This window comes from Alexandromys fortis, unplaced genomic scaffold, assembly GCF_014885135.2.
Source record: "Alexandromys fortis isolate MF-2015 unplaced genomic scaffold, M_Fortis_MF-2015_v1.1 scaffold_161, whole genome shotgun sequence".
Classification (NCBI taxonomy): Eukaryota; Metazoa; Chordata; class Mammalia; order Rodentia; family Cricetidae; genus Alexandromys; species Alexandromys fortis.
Window position 1 is genome coordinate 1272801 of NW_026068073.1, and position 18786 is coordinate 1291586.

The 18786-nt window shown below is 52.8% G+C and overlaps 2 protein-coding genes across 8 annotated transcripts in view; one reads left to right on the top strand and one right to left on the bottom strand.

Annotated features, from left to right (window-relative positions):
- Positions 1 to 170: 170 nt before the first annotated feature.
- Cpt1c (carnitine palmitoyltransferase 1C) lies at positions 171 to 14283 on the top strand. 6 transcript variants are annotated; one of them, XM_050121402.1, is made up of 19 exons: positions 171 to 357; positions 986 to 1140; positions 1714 to 1853; positions 3830 to 4001; positions 4307 to 4408; positions 4489 to 4626; positions 6869 to 6946; positions 7106 to 7216; positions 7297 to 7381; positions 8735 to 8930; positions 9021 to 9203; positions 10155 to 10260; positions 11004 to 11120; positions 11593 to 11757; positions 12197 to 12331; positions 12756 to 12908; positions 13368 to 13481; positions 13586 to 13678; positions 13981 to 14283. In XM_050121402.1, the coding sequence occupies exons 2-19, from the start codon at positions 1000 to 1002 to the stop codon at positions 14161 to 14163; spliced, it is 2412 nt and encodes an 803-aa protein (XP_049977359.1). In that variant the 5' UTR covers positions 171 to 357; positions 986 to 999; the 3' UTR covers positions 14164 to 14283. The 6 variants fall into 6 exon arrangements, with proteins under 6 accessions (XP_049977359.1, XP_049977364.1, XP_049977362.1 ...); XM_050121407.1 differs by having other exon boundaries at positions 9138 to 9203; XM_050121405.1 differs by having other exon boundaries at positions 7109 to 7216.
- Positions 14284 to 14425: 142 nt separating this feature from the next.
- Tsks (testis specific serine kinase substrate) overlaps positions 14426 to 18786 on the bottom strand; it is a 37310-nt gene continuing 32949 nt past the window's right edge. For both annotated transcript variants that reach the window (XM_050121410.1, XM_050121409.1), the window contains exons 9-11: positions 17193 to 17328; positions 16173 to 16297; positions 14426 to 16072 (exon numbers count right to left, since the gene is read on the bottom strand). In XM_050121410.1, the coding sequence (XP_049977367.1) occupies positions 15916 to 16072; positions 16173 to 16297; positions 17193 to 17328 (418 nt within the window). In that variant the 3' untranslated portion in view covers positions 14426 to 15915. The remainder of the gene's footprint in view (positions 16073 to 16172; positions 16298 to 17192; positions 17329 to 18786) is intronic.

The window sequence follows — 18786 nt, forward strand, 5'->3', positions numbered from 1 at the left end:
CTATACCTACCTGCCTTGGATAGTTCTGGTGGGTGAAACAAAAAGCCAAGACAGGCGCCTTGGGGTGAGGGGGTTGGATGCTGCGACTCTGAGGGGGCGGGGACAGAACGCGGAGGGATTGGAAAGGAGCTGGGACAGAACGCGGAGGGATCAGAGGGGGCGGGGATAAAACCCGGGACCTGAACACCAAGTTAGGTGCAAATGAGGTGGATCTGGGCTCTAAGGTGACATCCGAAAACGGGTTATCAGGTCGTGGACTCATTACACGGGGACTGGATATATATACAAGGGAGCCTGGGGGAAGGAGGTGTCCGTGGGATTGACCCCAGGAACCGCAGCTGCTGGCCCCTGAACAGCGTAAGTACCGGGCTGGATACGGATACAAGAGGGGCTATGGACCTTGCATTGGGGTAGTCGAGTGGAGCTCTCCATCACTTGTATGGACTCCCCTTTAACTCATCACCATCGTCCCTCTGCCGAGCATGCGCAATAGGGTGCTTCCGCTCTCATCCCTCTCCAGATCTCATAGGGTAAGAACCCCTCATGCTTCTGCCTTGCGATGGGAAAGAGCAGAGCCACCATCGGCAGATGTTCATTTCCTATGGGTCCAAAAACTAGTGTTTTATTTGAAGCCCGCAACTAATCCTGGATCAGTTTCCCTACCCCATCCCAAATACTGAGCACTGACTTCTCAGCAAGACAGCTTGCGCTCCCGCCGCTCTACATTCAGAGGTCCCAGGGGCTGGGCCTGCCCTCAAGCCCTTCTAACTCTCCAGCTGTGAGCTGCAACACCCCTCGGGTGCTTAGGCAAACTGAGCAGGCCTGAGGTCCTGCTGTGGGGAGGAAGGGGTGGGGTCTGAGAGCGGGAGGGGGGGGAGCCGGTCTGAAGGAGAGCTGGGGTCTAGACGCCCCCTCCCAAAGTCTGCACCCCTGGTTCTGAGGGAGGAGGCCCTGAGATCCTAGGATGACTCCACCCTCCTCCTAGGGATCCCAGGGAACATGGCTGAAGCACAGCAGGCCTCTAGCTTGCTGTCCGCACTGAGCTCTGATGGGGCAGAAGTAGAGCTCACCTCCCCGGTGTGGCAGGAGATTTACCTCTCAGGCCTGCGCTCCTGGAAAAGGCATCTCTGGCGTGTCTGGGTGAGGAGGGCTACTGGCTGGTTTTGTTCTGGGGATCCAGGTGCCTGCTTCTGGGGTGCCCGAAGCCCACTGCTGAAGATTGGGATGTCCAGTCCGGGGCTGCCCTGTCCCACCCACTGGCCTACCCTGCTCAGCGCTTGACTCGCTTCACTCACCCCTGCTACCCTTCCCACACACTTCTCCCCCAACTTCTACAACTCAAGTCACCTTAGCTTGGTTTAATTTATTAATTTAGAACACAAACCAGTTTGAATGATGCCCTCAGTCCCTTAATGGTGGATTCCAGGAAGGTGCCCTACCACCGAGCCCCCACCACCGCCTCACCTACCCCACCTCGCTCTTTATAGTGAATTGATTCTAGGAAGAGGCCCAAGCCCAGCCTCCTTACAAGGGGAAAGGTAAAGGTGCTACCACGGAGCCACGCCCCCACCTCCTTCCAGATATATTCAGGATATATTCAATAATGGGGATCCTGAGCTCCGACTACATCCAGGTCCCAATAAGCCACTGAGAGAGATACAGCGCATGTCCTCAGAGGGAACGTATGACTGCTGGTGTCTTTTCTCACCACAGAACGACTTTCTTACTGGTGTGCTCCCTGCAAGCCCCCTCAGTTGGCTCTTCCTCTTCAGTGCAATCCAGCTTGCTTGGTTCCTCCAGCTGGATCCTTCCCTAGGACTGATGGAGAAGATTAAAGAGTTGCTTCCAGACTGGTAAGGACCTTCCTCTTCACCCCAGTCACGGCCCTAACCCCCCACCAAGAAACTCCATATGCTTTGCCTGTCAAAGAAATATAATTTCTTGGGGGTGGGAGAGCAGGAAGAGAGGAGAGAGGGGAAACTGGTTGGTATGTAAAATGAATTATATATATATGTATATGTATATGTATATGTATATATATATATATATATAATTTCTGGGAGCCAAGATTGGTGGTGTACATTTTTAATCCCAGTGTTCGGGAGGCAGAGGCAGGCAGATCTCTATGAATTTGAGGACCATCAGGTTTAAAAAGTGAGTTCCAGGATAACCAGAGCTGTTACACAGAGAAACTTGTCTCAGAAAACAAAAAACCAAACAAACGAAAAAGAAATGTAATTTCTGGAGCTTTCTTTATGTCTGTTAATAGAGGTATAGCCAAAAAGAGGGGGGGACTCCCTCTCTTTCACTTTATACCTTTATCTATTTTGGTTTTTGAGACAGGGTCTCTCTATGTTGAGACCTTTCTCTATATAGAGGCTCTCTGTGGACCAGGCTAGCCATAGAACTCAGAGATTCTCTTACCTTTTTCTCTCGAGTACTGGGATTAAAGGCGTGCGCCACCACTGCCCAGCTGTGCTGGGACTCTATTTTTTTTTAAAGACTTATTATTTATTATGTATACAACATTCTGCCTCCATGTATGCCCGCACGCCAGAAGAGGGCGCCAGGTTTCATTACAGATGGTTGTGAGCCACCATGTGGTTGCTGGGAATTGAACTCAGGACCTCTGGAAGAGCAGGCAATGCTCTTAACTGCTGAGCCATCTCTCCAGCCCCCTTATATATATATGCATGTATGTCTGTGTACATGTTTACAGTGCCAGAGGAAGCCAGAAGAAGGTATTGGGTCCCCCACAACTAGAGTCAAATGGTTTTGAGCTGAGAATCTAACCTATGTCTTCTACAAGTGTTCTTAACCACCAAGCCATCTCTTTAGCCTGATTTAGTTTTTTTAGTTGTTCTTGTTTTTGATGGAGCCCTAGCTGTCCTGTAACTAGCTCTGTAGACCAGGCTGGCCTCGAACTCACAGAGATCCGCCTGCCTCCCCCTCCTGGGACCCGTGAGTGCCACCACATCAGGCTTGCTGTCTCTTATCACATCAGGGACCAGAGGAGGTGGCGCAGGACTTCCCTGGGAAAAGGGTGCAGATTTTCTAAAGAAGGCAGAGCCCAGGTTAGACACAGAAACCCCTAGAAAGAACATATTCATGATGCAGTGCAGAGACAATGCATCCTGAGTGTTCCAGATGAGCATCCCCTCCTAACTGCAGGGAATGCTGTGGACGAGACGCACTAACATGCCCGTATCCTTTTCTGTTTGCTCGTTTGTTTTGTATTTTAAGACAGTTTCTTTGTATAGCCCTGTAGACCAGGCGGCCTCAAACTCAGATCCTCTGCCTCCTGGGTGCTAGGATTAAAGGCGTGCGCCACCACCATCCAGCTTTTATTTTCTTTTCTAAGATGGGGTGTCAATCATTCTGTAGCTCAGTCTGTCCTGGAACTCCCAGAAATCCTCCTGCCTCAGCCTCCTAGGTGCTAAATTAAAGTATTCCCATACCTGGCTAAAACTCATGACTTTATGTATGGATTTCTTTGTGGCAGGATGTCACATAGACGAGGTTGTCCTGGATGTCACTGTGTAGCTGAGGATATACTTTAGCTCATCTACCTGCTTCTCCAGTGCTGGGATTTTAGCTTGTGCCCCCACCCAGGGCATCTGCATGCTAGACAAGCACTCTATTATTATGGGATATCCTGACCCCAGGAAAGTGATTTTGAGAAGCTTGGTGCCTCTGTAAGGCTGGTCATGGGCAGCAGAGGGACACACCCACTTTATGTGCCTGTCAAGTGTGGTTGTCCCCATCCCCCATCCTGAAGCTCCAGTCGACTGCATGGCTTCAAGGGCACCCTTTATTTTTTCTCTCCTAGGGGTGGACAGCACTATCAACTCCGGGGGCTTCTGGCAGCAGCGCTGTTTGCCTCGTGTCTGTGGGGAGCCCTGATCTTCACACTTCATGTGGCTCTGAGGCTGCTTCTGTCCCATCATGGCTGGCTCCTGGAACCTCATGGCACCATGTCCTCACCCACGAAAACCTGGCTGGTATGTGAGAGGATCCAGACTCGTCCCTCTTGGTCTTTGTCTCCCAATGGCTTCCCTCTCATTAGCTCCCTCTTTGCACATCACCTGTGTCCTCTTGGTCCCCATAATCTCCCTTCTCCCTCCCCTATCCATAATCTTGTCCTCCCTCATTCTTCTCCATCATCTCCATTTCCCCTCCTCCTTCATCTCTGTCGTCTCTGCTGCACCATCTCTTTCTTCCATCCTTACCCCTCCATCTCCTTCCTCCCACTCTCCACATCATCTTCGTCTCCCCTCCCCCAGCCCGGTTCTTTCCTGTTTGGCAGGCACTGGTCCGAATCTTCTCTGGGAGACACCCAAGGCTGTTTAGCTTCCAACGGGCCCTCCCACGACAGCCAGTGCCCACAGCACAGGAGTCCGTACGCAAGGTTGGCGTGTCCCGGGGTGGGGTGGTTCCGGGAGACCCTCAGGAGCTCTGACGGACTTTCGGCTCCACTTCTGCATGCAGTACCTGGAGTCGGTACGCCCGGTGCTTGGAGACGACGCCTTTGACCGCGCTACTGCTCTGGCAAGCGACTTCCTGAGGCTGCAGGCGCCACGGCTGCAGCGCTATTTGCGCCTCAAGTCCTGGTGTGCTTCCAACTACGTGAGTTCAGGGGACCCCAGCCCAGCCCTGTGGTGATTGGCCTGCCCTAGCCATGCCCCTGCCACGATTGGCCTATCCAAGCCCTGGATTTGCTGGATAATGGAACTTCAGTAAGTCCCTTGCTCAGTAGTCCCACCCCTTGAGCAGCCCTTAAGCCCCACCTAAGCTCAGGTTCCCGCCTCTGCCCCCCAAGACAGGAGACCGGGTTTCTCTGTGTAGCCCTGGCTGTCCGGGAACTAGCTCTGTAGACCAGGCTGGCTTTTTTTTTTTTTTTTAATTTATTTATTATGTATACAATATATGCCTGCAGGCCAGAAGAGGGCACCAGACCTCATTACAGATGGCTGTGAGCCACCATGTGGTTGCTGGGAGTTGAACTCAGGATTTTTGGAATAGCAAGCAATGCTCTTAACCGCTGAGCCATCTCTCCAGCCCCCAGGCTGGCTTTGAACTTAGAGATCCACCTGCCTCTGCTCCCAAATGCTGAGCTTAAAGACGTGTCCCAAATACTAGAATTACTTATAGAGCTTCCGTCCCACCGCTTGTGTTAGCACCAGAATTCCCACACGACCCTGTCTAGCGCTTCTAGGACAGCTTCCTAGATGGGTGGAGAGCTAGTGTGGGAGCTTGGCCCTTGGCTGCACTATGAGTTAAGCTGAGAAACCGAGGCAGAGAGTCTTGTCTTCTGTAGGAAAGTGGAGCCAGGTGACAGGCAGAGAGGTGTGTGTGAGGGGTGGTGAGGAACGATGGGCTCTAAATACCTCAGAGGCAGGCGAAGAGCCTGCCCAGGAACTGAGCCTATCTGGTTGGCCTTAAGGATTTAGGGCAAGCATCAGCGAGGGCTGAAAGGGGGCCTCACTGTGGTTGAATGCAAGGATGGGAAGTCTAGAGTGAGGCTAGCTCAGGAAGGAGCTAGGGAGTCCTGGGAAGACTTGGAATTGCAGGACAGAAGGCTTAGAGATGGAAGGTTGAGGGGATACAGAAAGAGACAGCTAACAGACACTTTAGTTAATCTAAGCATTGGGCATATGTTTCTAATCTCAGCACTAGGGAGAAGAGGCAGAAGGATATCTGTGAGTGTGAAGAAGGGTCTGGGACAGAGTCAGGGTTTCTCTGTAGCTTTGGAGCCTGCCCTGGAACTAGTTCTTGTAGACCAGGCCGGCCTTGAACTCACAGAGATCCTAGCCTCCTGAGCCTAGGATTAAAGGCGTGCATCACCATGCCTAGCTAATTTTTTGTTTTTATGTGTATGAGTGTGTGCACATTTGTATGTGTGGGTGTGTTGCATACATGCAGTACCTATGGAGGTCAAAAAGTGGTGGCAGATCCCCTGGAGCTGGAGTTATGTGCAGTTGTGAGCTACCAGGTAGGTGCGAGGAACCAAACCTAGGTCCTCTACAAGAGCAGCAAGTGCTCTTGGGTGCTGAGCCATCTCCCCAGCTCCATCTTAGTTATTGATACAGCGTCCATCTCTGAGATGTAGGGCCTGCTGATTGGGCTGGTTGCATGGCCAGCGGCAGGCTGGGTTGTGTGGCTAGGGGTGGGCTGGTTGTGTGGCCAGTGGCAGGCTGGGTTGTGTGGCCAGTGGCAGGCTGGGTTGTGTGGCTAGTGGCCCCAGCAAAATCTACCTCTGCAGCCCTGAGATTAAAGTGTGGAGAACTCTACCTGGCCTTTTTGTGTGCCCCAAGGCTTGAACTCAGGCACTTGCCACCGGAGTTACTGCTGCAGTTTCCTTGTTCTGTTTAATGGTTACTAACACTCTATCGTTAACTAGTCCTTCATCTGTTTAATGGCTACTAACACTCCATCGTTAACTCATCCTTCCTCTGTTTAATGGCTATTAACACTCCATCGTTAGCTAGTCCATCTGTTTAATGGTTACTAACACTCCATCGTTAACTAGTTCTTCATCTCTTTAATGGTTACTAACACTCCATCATTAACTAGTTCTTCATCTCTTTAATGGTTACTAACACTCCATCGTTAACTCGTCCTTCATCTAATGGTTACTAACAAACATTCCATCATTAACTAGTCCTTCATCTGTCTAATGGCTACTAACACTCCATCGTTAACTAGTCCTTCATCTGTGGGCGTATAAGTTATTACTAGTTGCTCATACCCACTTGTTGCGCTGAGATCCTTTCTGCCCGTGACACAGGGGAGTCTGTGGCCTCCCTGGTGACACCATCTACCCCTCAAGGTCTCGGCCACCACAGCTGAGCTTCTCTGATTCTCCTAGGTGAGTGACTGGTGGGAGGAGTTTGTGTACCTGCGCTCCCGAGGCTCGCTGTTGGTCAACAGCAACTACTACTTGATGGTGAGAAGGGGGCCAGCTGTGGGAGGCAGGGACCTTGTGGCCGTGGTGGCCATGGTAGGAGTCCAGAACACTGGAGCCGCTAGCTTGTCTGGATGTCAGGGTCCCCATCAGACAAGCGTGGTCTCAATGCATTTTGTGTCCCTTCCCTTTGCCACCAAGCAGGATTTCCTGTATGTCACGCCCACACCGCTGCAGGCTGCCCGAGCAGGCAACGCCGCCCATGCCCTGCTCCTGTACCGCCACCTTCTGAACCAGCAGGAGATCCCACCGGTAAGGCAGACCTCTTGGATTGGGGCTGGAGGTGCCGGGAGCACACAGGGCCCGGCTCAGGAGCCCTTGGCCTCCCGCAGACACTGCTGATGGGAATGCGGCCCTTGTGTTCTGCCCAGTTCGAGAGGATATTCAACACCACACGGGTGCCAGGGCTGGAAAAAGGTGAGGACGCTCCCCACCCAGTCCTTGTCCCTTCCTGCCACAATGGCTGTGGCTGAGAAAAGTTAGCCAGCCTGTTTGGGTCTCTGTCCTGTTTGTGATGCTTTCTTCGTGGCCTCAGGCAAATCATTGTCCTCTCCGAACCTTACTTTCCTCAGCTGTGAAATGGAATAATAATGACCTGAGGTGGTCCAAATTTAAAATAGTTTAATGTATGACAAGCTAGAAAATTTCTCATTAGAGGGTTTTTTTTTTTTTTATTTTCGAGACAGGGTTTCTCTGTAGCTTTTGGTTCCTGTCCTGGAACTAGCTCTTGTAGACCAGGCTGGCCTCGAACTCACAGAGATTCGCCTGCCTCTGCCTCCCGAGTGCTGGGATTAAAGGCATGTGCCACCACCGCCCGGCTCTCATTAGAGTTTTTAAATTTTTTTTTTCAGTTTTTAAAAATGGAAGAATTACATCATTGCCCTCTTGATTTTCCTTCCTCCAACCCCTCCCATGCCCCCTATACCCTCTCAAACTCCTGACCTTTGGTTATTTTCTTTTGTTGTTTTTTGGTGTTTCAAGACAGGGTTTCTCTGTCTAACAGTCCTGGCTGTCCTGGAACTTGTTTTGCAGATCAGGCTGGCCTCGAACTTAGAGATCTGTCTGCATCTGCCTCCTGAGTGTGGCTCCAGCTAGACTTTCTTTTTTCTTTTTTCAGATATATTTGTATGTATACTGTGTTCTGCCTGCAGGCCAGAAGAGGGCACCAGATCTCACAACAGATGGTTGTGAGCCACCATGTGGTTGCTGGGAATTGAACTCAGGACCTCTGGAAAAGCAGTCAGTGTTCTTAACCTCTGAGCCATCTCTCCAGCCCTGAACCTCGTGTTCTTTAGTTATATTTTATGTGTATGAGTACTGTGCATGCATGTATGTCTGTGCACCATGTGTGTGCAGTGCCTGTTGAGACCAGAAGAGGGCATCAGATTGGGACTAGAGTCGCAATGTTTATGAGCAGTTCTCTGGGTGCTGGGTCCTCTGGAAACACAGAAAGTGTTCTTAACTACTGAGCTGTCTCTCCAGGCCCTAGCAGACTTCTTGCCTAGCATGCAGGAGGTCCTTGGTTCCATTCCAAACACCAGGTAAACGAGGTGTGGTGGCATACACCTGTCACCCCAGCACTGGGAAGGTGGGGGCATGAGGAGCAAGAGTTCATGGCCATCCTCTGCTACATTTCTATTAGAATCTAACCTGGGCTACACTCAGGCTGTGGAATACTACACAACTGTCAGAAATAACAAAGGGGCAGAGCACATGATTAGTCAGTGGTGTGGTTCTTATGACCTTCATATTCTGCCCATACTTCTCCAGACTACCTCCGTCATGTCCAGGACAGCCGACATGTGGCTGTCCTCCACCAGGGCCGATTCTTCCGTGTCGGGACCCACTTTTCCAATGACCTGCTGTCCCCACGGGCTCTAGAGCAACAGTTCCAGCAAATCCTAGATGACCCATCTCCAGCTTGTCCCCTTGAGGAACATCTAGCAGCTCTGACTGCTGCTCCCAGGTAAGAGCAAGTGGGTAAGAGCTGGGCTCCAGGGAGCAGGTCTGGGCAAGGGAGAGGCCAGTTGGGCTCAGGCCCATCCCACTTGGACAGGAGTATGTGGGCCCAGGCTCGAGAGTCAGTGAAGACTCATGCCGCCACTGCCCTGGAGGCCGTGGAAGGGGCCGCCTTCTTCGTGTCCCTTGATTCTGAGCCCGTGGGACTGACCAGGGAGGATCCGGCAACTTCCTTGGATGCCTACGCCCATGCTCTGCTGGCCGGCCGAGGTGATGACCGGTAAGTCTATCCTTCTACCAACCGTCCCACACTCCAGTGGAGACAGCCAGACTCCACACCTCAGCAGCTAGACCCAGGGGTCACTCATATCTGGCAAGCCCAAACTCAGTTCAGTAGAGCAAGGAGACTTCTAACCCCAGAGAACCCATCTACTCAAGACCCCAGACTCTTTTGTTTGTTTTTTTGACAAAGCTTTTCTTTGTGTAACCCTGGCTGTCCTAGAACTAGCTGTATAGGACCTGGCTAACCTCAAACTCACAGAGATCCTCCTGCCTCTGCCTCCAGAGTGCTGGAATTAAAGGTGTGCACCACCACTGCCCGGATTAAGACCCAGACTCTGTATCTTAATGGCTCATTTGTGTCACTGAGTACAGCTGTGTAGCGCACCGTAGCCTGAAGACAGCATAGCACTGGTCAAGATCAACTTCTCCATTGTGTGGTCCCATGATGGAGGATTATTTAACCATAAAAGTAGACCCAAGGGCTGGAGAGATGGCTCAGAGGTTAAGAATATTGCCTGTTCTTCCAAAGGTCCTGAGTTCAATTCCCAGCAACCACATGGTGGCTCACAACCATCTGTAATGAGGTCTGGTGCCCTCTTCTGGCCTGCGGGCATACATACACACAGACAGAATATTGTATACATAATAAATAAATAAATATTAAAAAAAAAAAGTAGACCCAAGATTGTGGGTCTTTTCCTAGCACTTCCAATGCCTCAAAGAGAGCCTAGGACAAACACACAAAAACTCCTAAATTTTATGTCCATGTGGAGACTATCTGGAATCACCTCTATAAACTGAAGCCCTTCTAGAGGCCTCCAGAACTGCCACCCCTTCTGATTTTCCCTGCTCACTTCACCCTGAAGCACACCCCACTATAAGTTCTACAGGTACCCACATTCTCCTCCCAGCCCTGGCTCTTGATGACCCATCCAAACTTCTTCTGCAGCTGGTTTGACAAATCCTTCACCCTCATCGTCTTCTCCAATGGGAAGCTGGGCCTCAGCGTGGAACACTCCTGGGCTGACTGCCCTGTCTCAGGACATATGTGGGAGGTGCGTTCCTAAGGCTGGGTACTGTATCCAGAGTCGAACCCTGAAGAACCTTAGACTGGAGACATAGGCTCAGAGACAGGCAGAGGAAAGCCTAGCAAAGAAGTGGGTCTACCATGTTGACCTGCCTGGGTCACTGGGGCTCAGAGAAGGGAACTGAACTTTCAGGGTCTCACAGCAAGAAGGCACAGTGACGGTGTTAACCTAGAGCCTGTGACACGCCCCCACCCATGCACACGCACAGACAGACACACACACATGTTGTAGCACACGTCTGTAATCCAAATACTTGGAAAGTATTTTAGTCACAGCCAGTCTGGGCTACAGGGTGAGACCACGTTGCAGAATGAAGCAGAGCTGGCTTTGGGCTCAGCTGGCCCATTGCTCCTGAAGCCCTGGATTCCATGGCAGCTGCACCTAAGATGGCTGTTGTGGTGTTGCCTGCCATTCCAGCACACAGGAGCTGGAGGCAGGAGGATTGTAGTTCAGGATCATCCTCAGCCACACTGTAAGTTCAAGGCCAACCTAGGCTACATTAGACCCTGTTTCAAAATGAAGCAAAAATGGGTCCTCTGATTCCCCATCTTTATAAGACAGCTGAGAGAGATAGAAGCGTGGACCCAGAAGGTGGAGCAGCAGACGCTCATCAGTGCAAACTTAAAACATCCCACAATCCTGGTTACAGAGACCCTCGCTCTGCCGGGCCTCTCCCACCAGCGGGGGATGACTGACAGTTTTATCCACAGTTTACCCTGGCCACAGATTGCTTCCAGTTGGGGTACGCAGCAGATGGCCACTGTAAGGGGCAGCCTGACCCCGCTCTGCCGCAGCCCCAGCGCCTGCAGTGGGACCTTCCAGAGCAGGTGAAGCTGGACTCTGATCTCCCTTCTAAGTCCCTTGCCTTTGCCCTGAACTCATCCCCACCTCACTGCCCCAACCTTCTGATCATGTCAGACATATCCACCCTCTTGAGTCCCACACTATCCCCCAACACCAACCTCACCCTGAACTCTGTGCCCACCACCCATCCCATCCTTAATCCCAGCCCTATTCCTACCTCTTACTTCTATTCTCCACACCTTCTTCCCCAAGCGGGGCTGTCCCAGCACCCATAGCCCCACCCGAATATCAGTCCTGGTCCCTTCAAGCCTGTTCAAACCCATCCCGACTGCACCCGAGTCCATCACTAGTGCTCTTGCCCCGTCTTAACCCTTCCTTCACTTTCCACCCCACCCCACCTGACCACATCTCCATCTTCCCTTCCAGACCCATGCCCAGGTCTGCCTCTGCCCTGAGGGTAATGCTAGTCATTTCTCCCACCTCCTTCTCTGGCAGCTCCAGCCGTCCATCTCTCTGGCCCTGAGGGGAGCTAAGATCTTATCCGGCAACATCGACTGCCACGTCTTCCCCTTTCCTCACTTCGGCAAGAACTTCATCAAAAGTTGCCATGTCTCTTCGGACAGTTTCATCCAACTGGTCCTGCAGCTGGCTCACTTCCGGGTCAGTTGGCATTCGCGGTGCCTGCTCCCTTAGGGCTCTAGCCCCTCCAAACCTCAACACCTGTCTCTCCAGCCACCTCTCAGTGTCCTTGTGTTTTGTCATTGCGAGTTAATCCATCATGGGTCATTCGGTCATTCATTTCACCGCGTATCCCTTGCTGGTCTCAAACTCACAGAGATCCACCTGCCTCTACCTACCAAAGTGCTAGAATTAAAGGCATGCGCCACCGAGTCTGGTAGGTCAGTTATCTTGTTGTAGGTTGATCATCTCGTTGTCAATCAGCCATCTTATTCTGTATCGTTCTTCCTGTGTGGGTCAGCCATACGGATCCTTCTACGTGTTTTTAAGCAGAAGGAGGTTGGTTGGAGGTCAGGACAAAAGTGGGTCAAAGCTACAAAGACAGCCTGAGGCCAGCTCACAGGCTCTTCTTTTCCCCCAGGACAGGGGTCAGTTCTGCCTGACTTATGAGTCGGCCATGACCCGACTATTCCTGGAAGGCAGAACAGAGACGGTGAGGTGCTGTACCAGGGAGGCCTGCCACTTTGTGAGAGCAATGGAAGACAAGGAGAAGACAGTGAGTATGACCTCGCTGAGGTCCCTGTCACCTGTGCTCACAAGGACCCGGGAGGGGCACCTGCAACAAGCGACTAATCCAAAGCCCTGCATGAGGGAGTAGCATCAGGCCAGGAGTGTGGGGGGCTCTGATGGGGGGACACTCAGCACTAGAGGACGACTTCACAGAGAACCGTTTCTACTCTCTTGATCTCCTCACTTTAGCCACTTTGAAGCATTGTGACCATGACCTCTACACCATGCCTCAACTTACTTATAGCCTCTAAACAACTTCCGCCCTCCCTCCGCCTGTCCCCAAAGCCTGCTCCCTTACCTGTGAGATACTGTGGCTCTCTAAAGGGTTTAAATGTCCTAAAGTCAGGCACACAGCATTCTCCCGAGCTGTGTGATTCTGTCTTTTCATGACCTCTGCCCGAGGGACCCAGGACCAGCAGCGCCTTGCCCTGTTCCGAGTAGCTGTGGACAAGCACCGGGCTCTACTGAAGGCAGCAATGAGCGGGCAGGGGACCGACCGCCACCTCTTCGCGCTCTACATCATGTCCCGATTCCTCCATGTGCCGTCGCCCTTCCTGACCCAGGTGGGTGCTGGAGGAGGGAAGAAGTGAGCAAGGAGGGAGATGCTGAAAGAAGGAGCGGGACATTTGTAGAGACAGCCAAGCCAGAGAGAGGGGCTGAGGGCAGAGTGGGGTTCAGCAGTAGAACAGCGGTTCCAGAATCCCCCTGTGAAGGGTGGGGGTGTGCCTCAGTGGTAGAACCCTGCCTAGAATTCCCCGGTGAGGGGCTGGGGTGTGGCCCAGTGGTAGAGCCCCTGCCTAGCTAGCTAATCCCCAGCACCATCAGAGAAGAAGGAGCGCAGTGGAAAAGGGGCAAACAGAAGGGGCGAGGTGGGGTCAGGGAGGGAGATGGACGTGGTTAGGGACGAAGGGGGCCTTGTCAGAGGACAGTCACGGACTTCGGAGGGATTGGCGTAGGAGGAAGTCTGGCTTGCGGTGGAGCAAAGAGGATCTTTTCTGCTCATGTGAGCGCCTGTTCCCCAGGTCCAATCACAGCAGTGGCTGCTGTCCACCAGCCAGATCCCTGTGCAGCAAGTGCACATGTTTGATGTCCACAATTACCCGGATTATGTCTCCTCTGGAGGTGGATTTGGGCCTGTGAGTGAGCTGTGGACCAGCCGGGTCGGAGGGGTGGGCATTGGTGCCCTGTGGGTGTGGACGAGGGGCTGGGCTACTGGTTTGCTTCCCTCTCCCCACCCCAGGCCAGCAACCATGGGTATGGCATCGCCTATATCTTCACGGGAGAAAACATGATCACCTTCCATATCTCCAGCAAGAAGTCGAGCACAGAAACAGTGAGATGAACTGAGTGCCTTCCGTACCCTCCTAAATCTGGGATGGAGTCACTCAGACTCCAGGGTCCCTGGCTTAGCCTCCTCCATTAGTGCAGGGGTGTAGGCCCCAGCCTCCTCCCTCGGACCTCCCAGTCCTCCTCCCTCGGACCTCCCAGTCCTCCTCCCTCGGACCTCCCAGTTCTCCTCCCTCGGACCTCCCAGGCCTCCTCCCTCAGACCTCCCAGGCCTCCTCCCTCGGACCTCCCAGCCCTCCTCCCTCGGACCTCCCAGGCCTTCCTAGCTCCTTGTTTGCTTCTCTGCAGGACTCGCAGCGGCTGGGGCAGCACATCGAGGATGCCCTGCTGGATGTAGCCACCCTGTTCCAGGCCGGGCAGCATCTCAAGAGCCGGGTCAGGGCACTTGGGGGGAACTCGGGATACAGACATGGCTTTCTCTCCAGTAAGCCTGTGGACCCCAAGGTCCCCACAACCTCCACCAACTTTTGAGCTCCTCAGCAGGGAGCTGGTCTCCCTTAGGAAGGAGTGTGCTGTTCCCAGGGCTCGGCTGGCACAGACGGGGGTATGGGGACCCCCACAACCACCTGGTAATAAAGATACGTAAGTTGGGTGTGGCCTCCACTGTGCTCCTGTGCAGGGTGTGCACCCTTCCGACCCCAGCTTACTTCCCTGTTGTCCCCACTGTCACCACAGCCCACACCACTACCCAGGCAGGTTCCACTCTAAGAAGCTCCCTGGCCAGACCAACCCAATCAGCTCTTCTCACTCTGAACCTACTGCTGCCCCCCAGGACAAAAACTCAGTCTCCAGACTGAGATCTGAGCCGCACTTCTTTCCTGTGGGAGGAAGGATTGCGATGGCATCGGAGTCCAGGCAGGCTGCTCTGGAGCTTCCGGGGTAACAGGGTGATCACGAACTCTTGATCTTCCTGTGTCTGCCTCCCAGAGGCGGGGTGTGGCAGGTGTGTGTGTCACTGTGTCCCCCTATTGAAAATAAGTCAGAGGTGGGCTAGTCTGAGCTACATAGCAAGGCCCAGTCTCATACGGGGGAGGATGTCACACCTTTAGTCCCAGCGTTCAGGTAGCAGAGGCAAGGGGATCTCTGTGAGTTTGAGGTGAGTTACATAGGGAAACCCTGTCTCAAAACAAAGCAAAACAAAGCCAGTAACAGGGTTTTTTTTTTAAAGATTTATTTTATTTATTATGAATATAGTGTTCTGTCTGCATGTGTCTCTGCAGACCAGAAGAGGGCACCAGATCTCATTACAGATGGTTGTGAGCCACCATGTGGTTGCTGGGAATTGAACTCAGAACCTCTGGAAGAGCAGCCAATGCTCTTAACCTCTCCAGTCCCAGGACTTTACTCTTAACCAAATGCCTCCATTTTATTAACCTCATTTGCAAAATGGATTGAAGGGCTGGGCTGTCCTGGGACCTGAGAGACTGAGGACCAGCAAAAGTCCAGGGCTCTCTGCCAGGGTGATTGCCTCCGTCTCCTCTTCTCTCTCCTCTCCTCTCCTCTCCTCTCCTCTCCTCTCCTCTCCTCTCCTCTCCTCTCCTCTCCTCTCCTCTCCTCTCCTCTCCCCTCTCCTTTCCTCTCCTCTCCTCTCCTCTCCCTCTCTCTCTCTCTCTCTCTCTCTCTCTCTCTCTCTCTCTCATTCTTGTTTTTTTTGAGACAGGGTTTCTCCGTGTAGCCTTGGCTGTGCTGGGATTAAAGGCATGTGCCACCACCCCTCTCTTTTTAAAAGTTTTACAAGTTTTATCCGTATCATCAGTGTGTGTGTGTGTTGCGTGCACTGTGTACAGGAAGTGCCAGCAGAGGCCAGCAGAGGGTGCCAGGTTCCCTGGAACTGGAGTTTCTGATGGTTGTGAGCCACCAGATGGGAGCCTGGACTTGAACTCTGGTTCTTTGCAAGAGCAGTAACTGCTCTTAGGCACTGAGCCTCCTCTCCAGCCCTGCTCTGTTCTCAGGCTGTCTTGGCATTTCCTGTGTAGACTAGTCTAGGGTTGACAGGTGCGCTCCTGAACCTGGTTGGTCCGGATGACCTCAGAACTTCAAGCCAGCTCAGCAAGTGCTCTTTGTTTCCAGCTGTATCCCTTCCGTTTTGTTTTTGAGAAAAGATGTTACTGTGTAACTAGGCTGTCCCAGATCCCATGGCGGTCCTGACTCAGCAGTCACACCTGATGACTACTTTTCAGTGCCAACTCAAGAGTCAGGATTCATGCCAGTGTGAGAAGCCATTTATTGTTCAGAGGCTGGGCCCCCATGTTTAGGGGGAGCCCCTCCAGTGCTTCCTCCCCCCACTGCCTCCGTGGACCCCTCAAGTGGCAGGTGGTTGAGCTGGTCGTGGAGAGAGCACATCTTCAAATGCATATAATCCAAAGTGGCCACCTTCTCCCTGCAGTGACAGTCAGTGGGGGTCAGCCCTGGGAAGGCCCAGCTGGAGCCTAGGGCAGGTGGCCTTACCCTCCTCCCATGCCCTCCGCCTCAGTCCTCACTCCGGCTTCATCTTGTCCGTCAGCAGTAGGTTCTTGGCCCGAACGGCTTCGTCTTGGGCCAGCCGAAGGGTGAAGCTCAGGGCCTCTGCCCTGACTTGTTTGGCCAAGGCCTGGTGCTCCAGCTCCTGGGGAGAGGAGTGTAGGCGCGGCTGGGCTTGCTGGACTGGGCTGGGGGTGGAGGGGGAGCTGGGTCGCGGAGGGTAAGGGGTAGGGTCCCATGGAGCCCACACACCACCCAAAGTAACCCATCAGGCCTTGAGCTTGGGGATAACCCTGGTATCCCATAATTCGCCCTCTCCCCAGCTGCATCTCACGGGAAGCCCGTGAGTGTCCTGGATGTTCTCGATGCACTGGCCTGTGTCTCAGCAAGCTGAGTCACCACTCAAGCACTATGCCCCTAATGCCTAGGAACTGCCCCATACTGTGTGTATCCCGGATGGCATGGTGCCCTTCCACATCCCATAATTCTTAAGTTCCTCTGTCACAAGAATGGTCCCTAGCATTACAGTGCTCCGTATCCCACAGTTCACCACGCCCTGTGACTGTCTGTGGATTAGGGCTACAACTCTCGTTACAATTCGTATCCCGTCATCCCTTAGGCCGGCATCCCATCGTGCACTGACCTCTGTATCTATGATGCGCCAGGCCATACCTATAACTACTCTCTCTAATGTATATCCCACAGGCCAATATGCACTCGCTCCCTATGTCCCACAATGCACCAGACTTCAAGCTCTAACAGCTAGAAAGCTGTGACTTGTGGAAGTGGGTCCCTCTGTGTCCAGGGACCTCCCCGAAGGGCCACAGAAAATCAGGCCCATGATTCAGAGTTACAGAGAGGAATCTGCTCCCCGTGCTCTCCCAGCCCAGTGCATTAGTATGCTTTGGGCAGAACCTGTCACCGTAGGCGGCAGAATGACTGGGCATCTGTTCCTGCCACAGGCCAGCAGGGCTCCTGAGCAAGGCTGCCCACACCCTGCTAAACACAAAAGTAACTTGGCAACCCATGGTTTCTGGTACCAGAATCTTCTTGTGTAGCCTCTGGCAGCTGGGGCAGGCAGGAACCAGGCCTTTTTGCTTCACCTCATCCACAAGCGGGGCCAGCGCACGTTCCAGAAGCTGCCGCAGGGACTCTGTGGACAACTGCTGCCCCTGGCTGTGAAGGGGAAGTCAGTGATGGGTGATGCCCTGGTTAGGCTGCATCAGCTCTTTCCTTTTTCTTTTGTGTTTGTTGAGACAAGGTCTTTTTTACATAGCTCTGGCTATCCTGGAACTCACTATAGAGACCCACCTAGCCTCAAACTCACAGATCTGCCTGCCTCTACCTCCCGAGTGCTGGGATTAAAGACATGTGCTACACTGTTTGGCTGGTGGTTCTCGCCTTTAAGCCCAGTACTTGGGAGGCAGAGGCAGGCGGATCTCTGCTTGAGGCCAGCTTGGTCACCAGAGAAACCCTGTCTCAAAAAAACAACAAAAAGTCATAAACCACCAAGTCTGGCCTTGTTTCTTTAGACACCTTGCGTAACCTGCCAGACGTCAGCAGTGCACAGTTACGCGTGACTGGAAACCCACTTCCTGCTTTCCACAGCACATGGAGGTCTCACTTAGTGTGTGCATGAGTGGGGTCAAAAGTCAATGAGTGGGGGCTGGAGAGATGGCTCAGCGGTTAAGAGCATTGCCTGCTCTTCCAAAGGTCCTGAGTTCAATTCCTAGCAACCACATGGTGGCTCACAACCATCTGTAATGAGGTCTGGTGCCCTCTTCTGGCCTTCAGGCATACACGCGAACAGAATATTGTATACATAATAAATAAATAAATATTTTTTAAAAAAGTCAATGAGTGTCTTCCTCAATCTATCTCCACCTTTATTTTATTATTTTAATCTATGCATGTGTAGGTATGCGTATGGGCCAGGAGAGGCCAGTGGAACCGGATTCCTCCAGACAGAGTTACAGGTGATTTTGAGTGTCCTTCTGTGGGTCCTCTGAAAGAGCAATGTGGGTTCTTAATCTTCTGAGTCATCTCTCCAGCCCCTTACTTTGTGTGCCTGCATGCGCCATGTGTACAGACAGGGGCCAGAAGAGAGTGCTGCGTCTCCTGGAACTGGAGATGCTGGGAGCCACCATGTGGGAGCTGGGAATGGAACCTGGGTCCTCTGGAAGAGCAGTCAGTGATCTTAACCCCTGGGCCATCTCTCCAGCCCCTTCAGAGAATGTGGGCATGCGGGTGTGGAGGACGGAGGACAGCCAGCAAGGGTGGGTGGGTGGACACGTGGGTGTGGAGGACGGAGGACAGCCAGCGTGGGTGGGTGGGTGGGCATGCAGGTGTGGAGGGCGGAGGACAGCCAGCCTGAGTGGGTTCTCCCCCTTCCACAGGGGCAGAGGTGTGGCTGTCAGAGCACACACTTTATCCTCTCAGCCACCTCTCTGACCCCATTGTATTTTCATTTTCTTTCCTTTTTTAAAAATAGAATCTATCGCCGGGCGATGGTGGCGCATGCCTTTAATCCCAGCACTTGGGAGGCAGAGGCAGGCGGATCTCTGTGAGTTCGAGACCAGCCTGGTCTATGGAGCTAGTTCCAGGACAGGCTCCAAAGCCACAGAGAAACCCTGT

Excerpts from the sequence above, each read along its gene's own strand:
- Cpt1c (XM_050121402.1), top strand. The coding sequence starts at position 1,000 with ATGGCTGAAGCACAGCAGGCCTCTAGCTTGCTGTCCGCACTGAGCTCT. Across the intron at positions 4,002-4,306 it reads CACCCACGAAAACCTGGCTG|GCACTGGTCCGAATCTTCTC; the intron begins GTATGTGAGAGG and ends CCTGTTTGGCAG. Across the intron at positions 6,947-7,105 it reads ACAGCAACTACTACTTGATG|CAGGATTTCCTGTATGTCAC; the intron begins GTGAGAAGGGGG and ends TTTGCCACCAAG.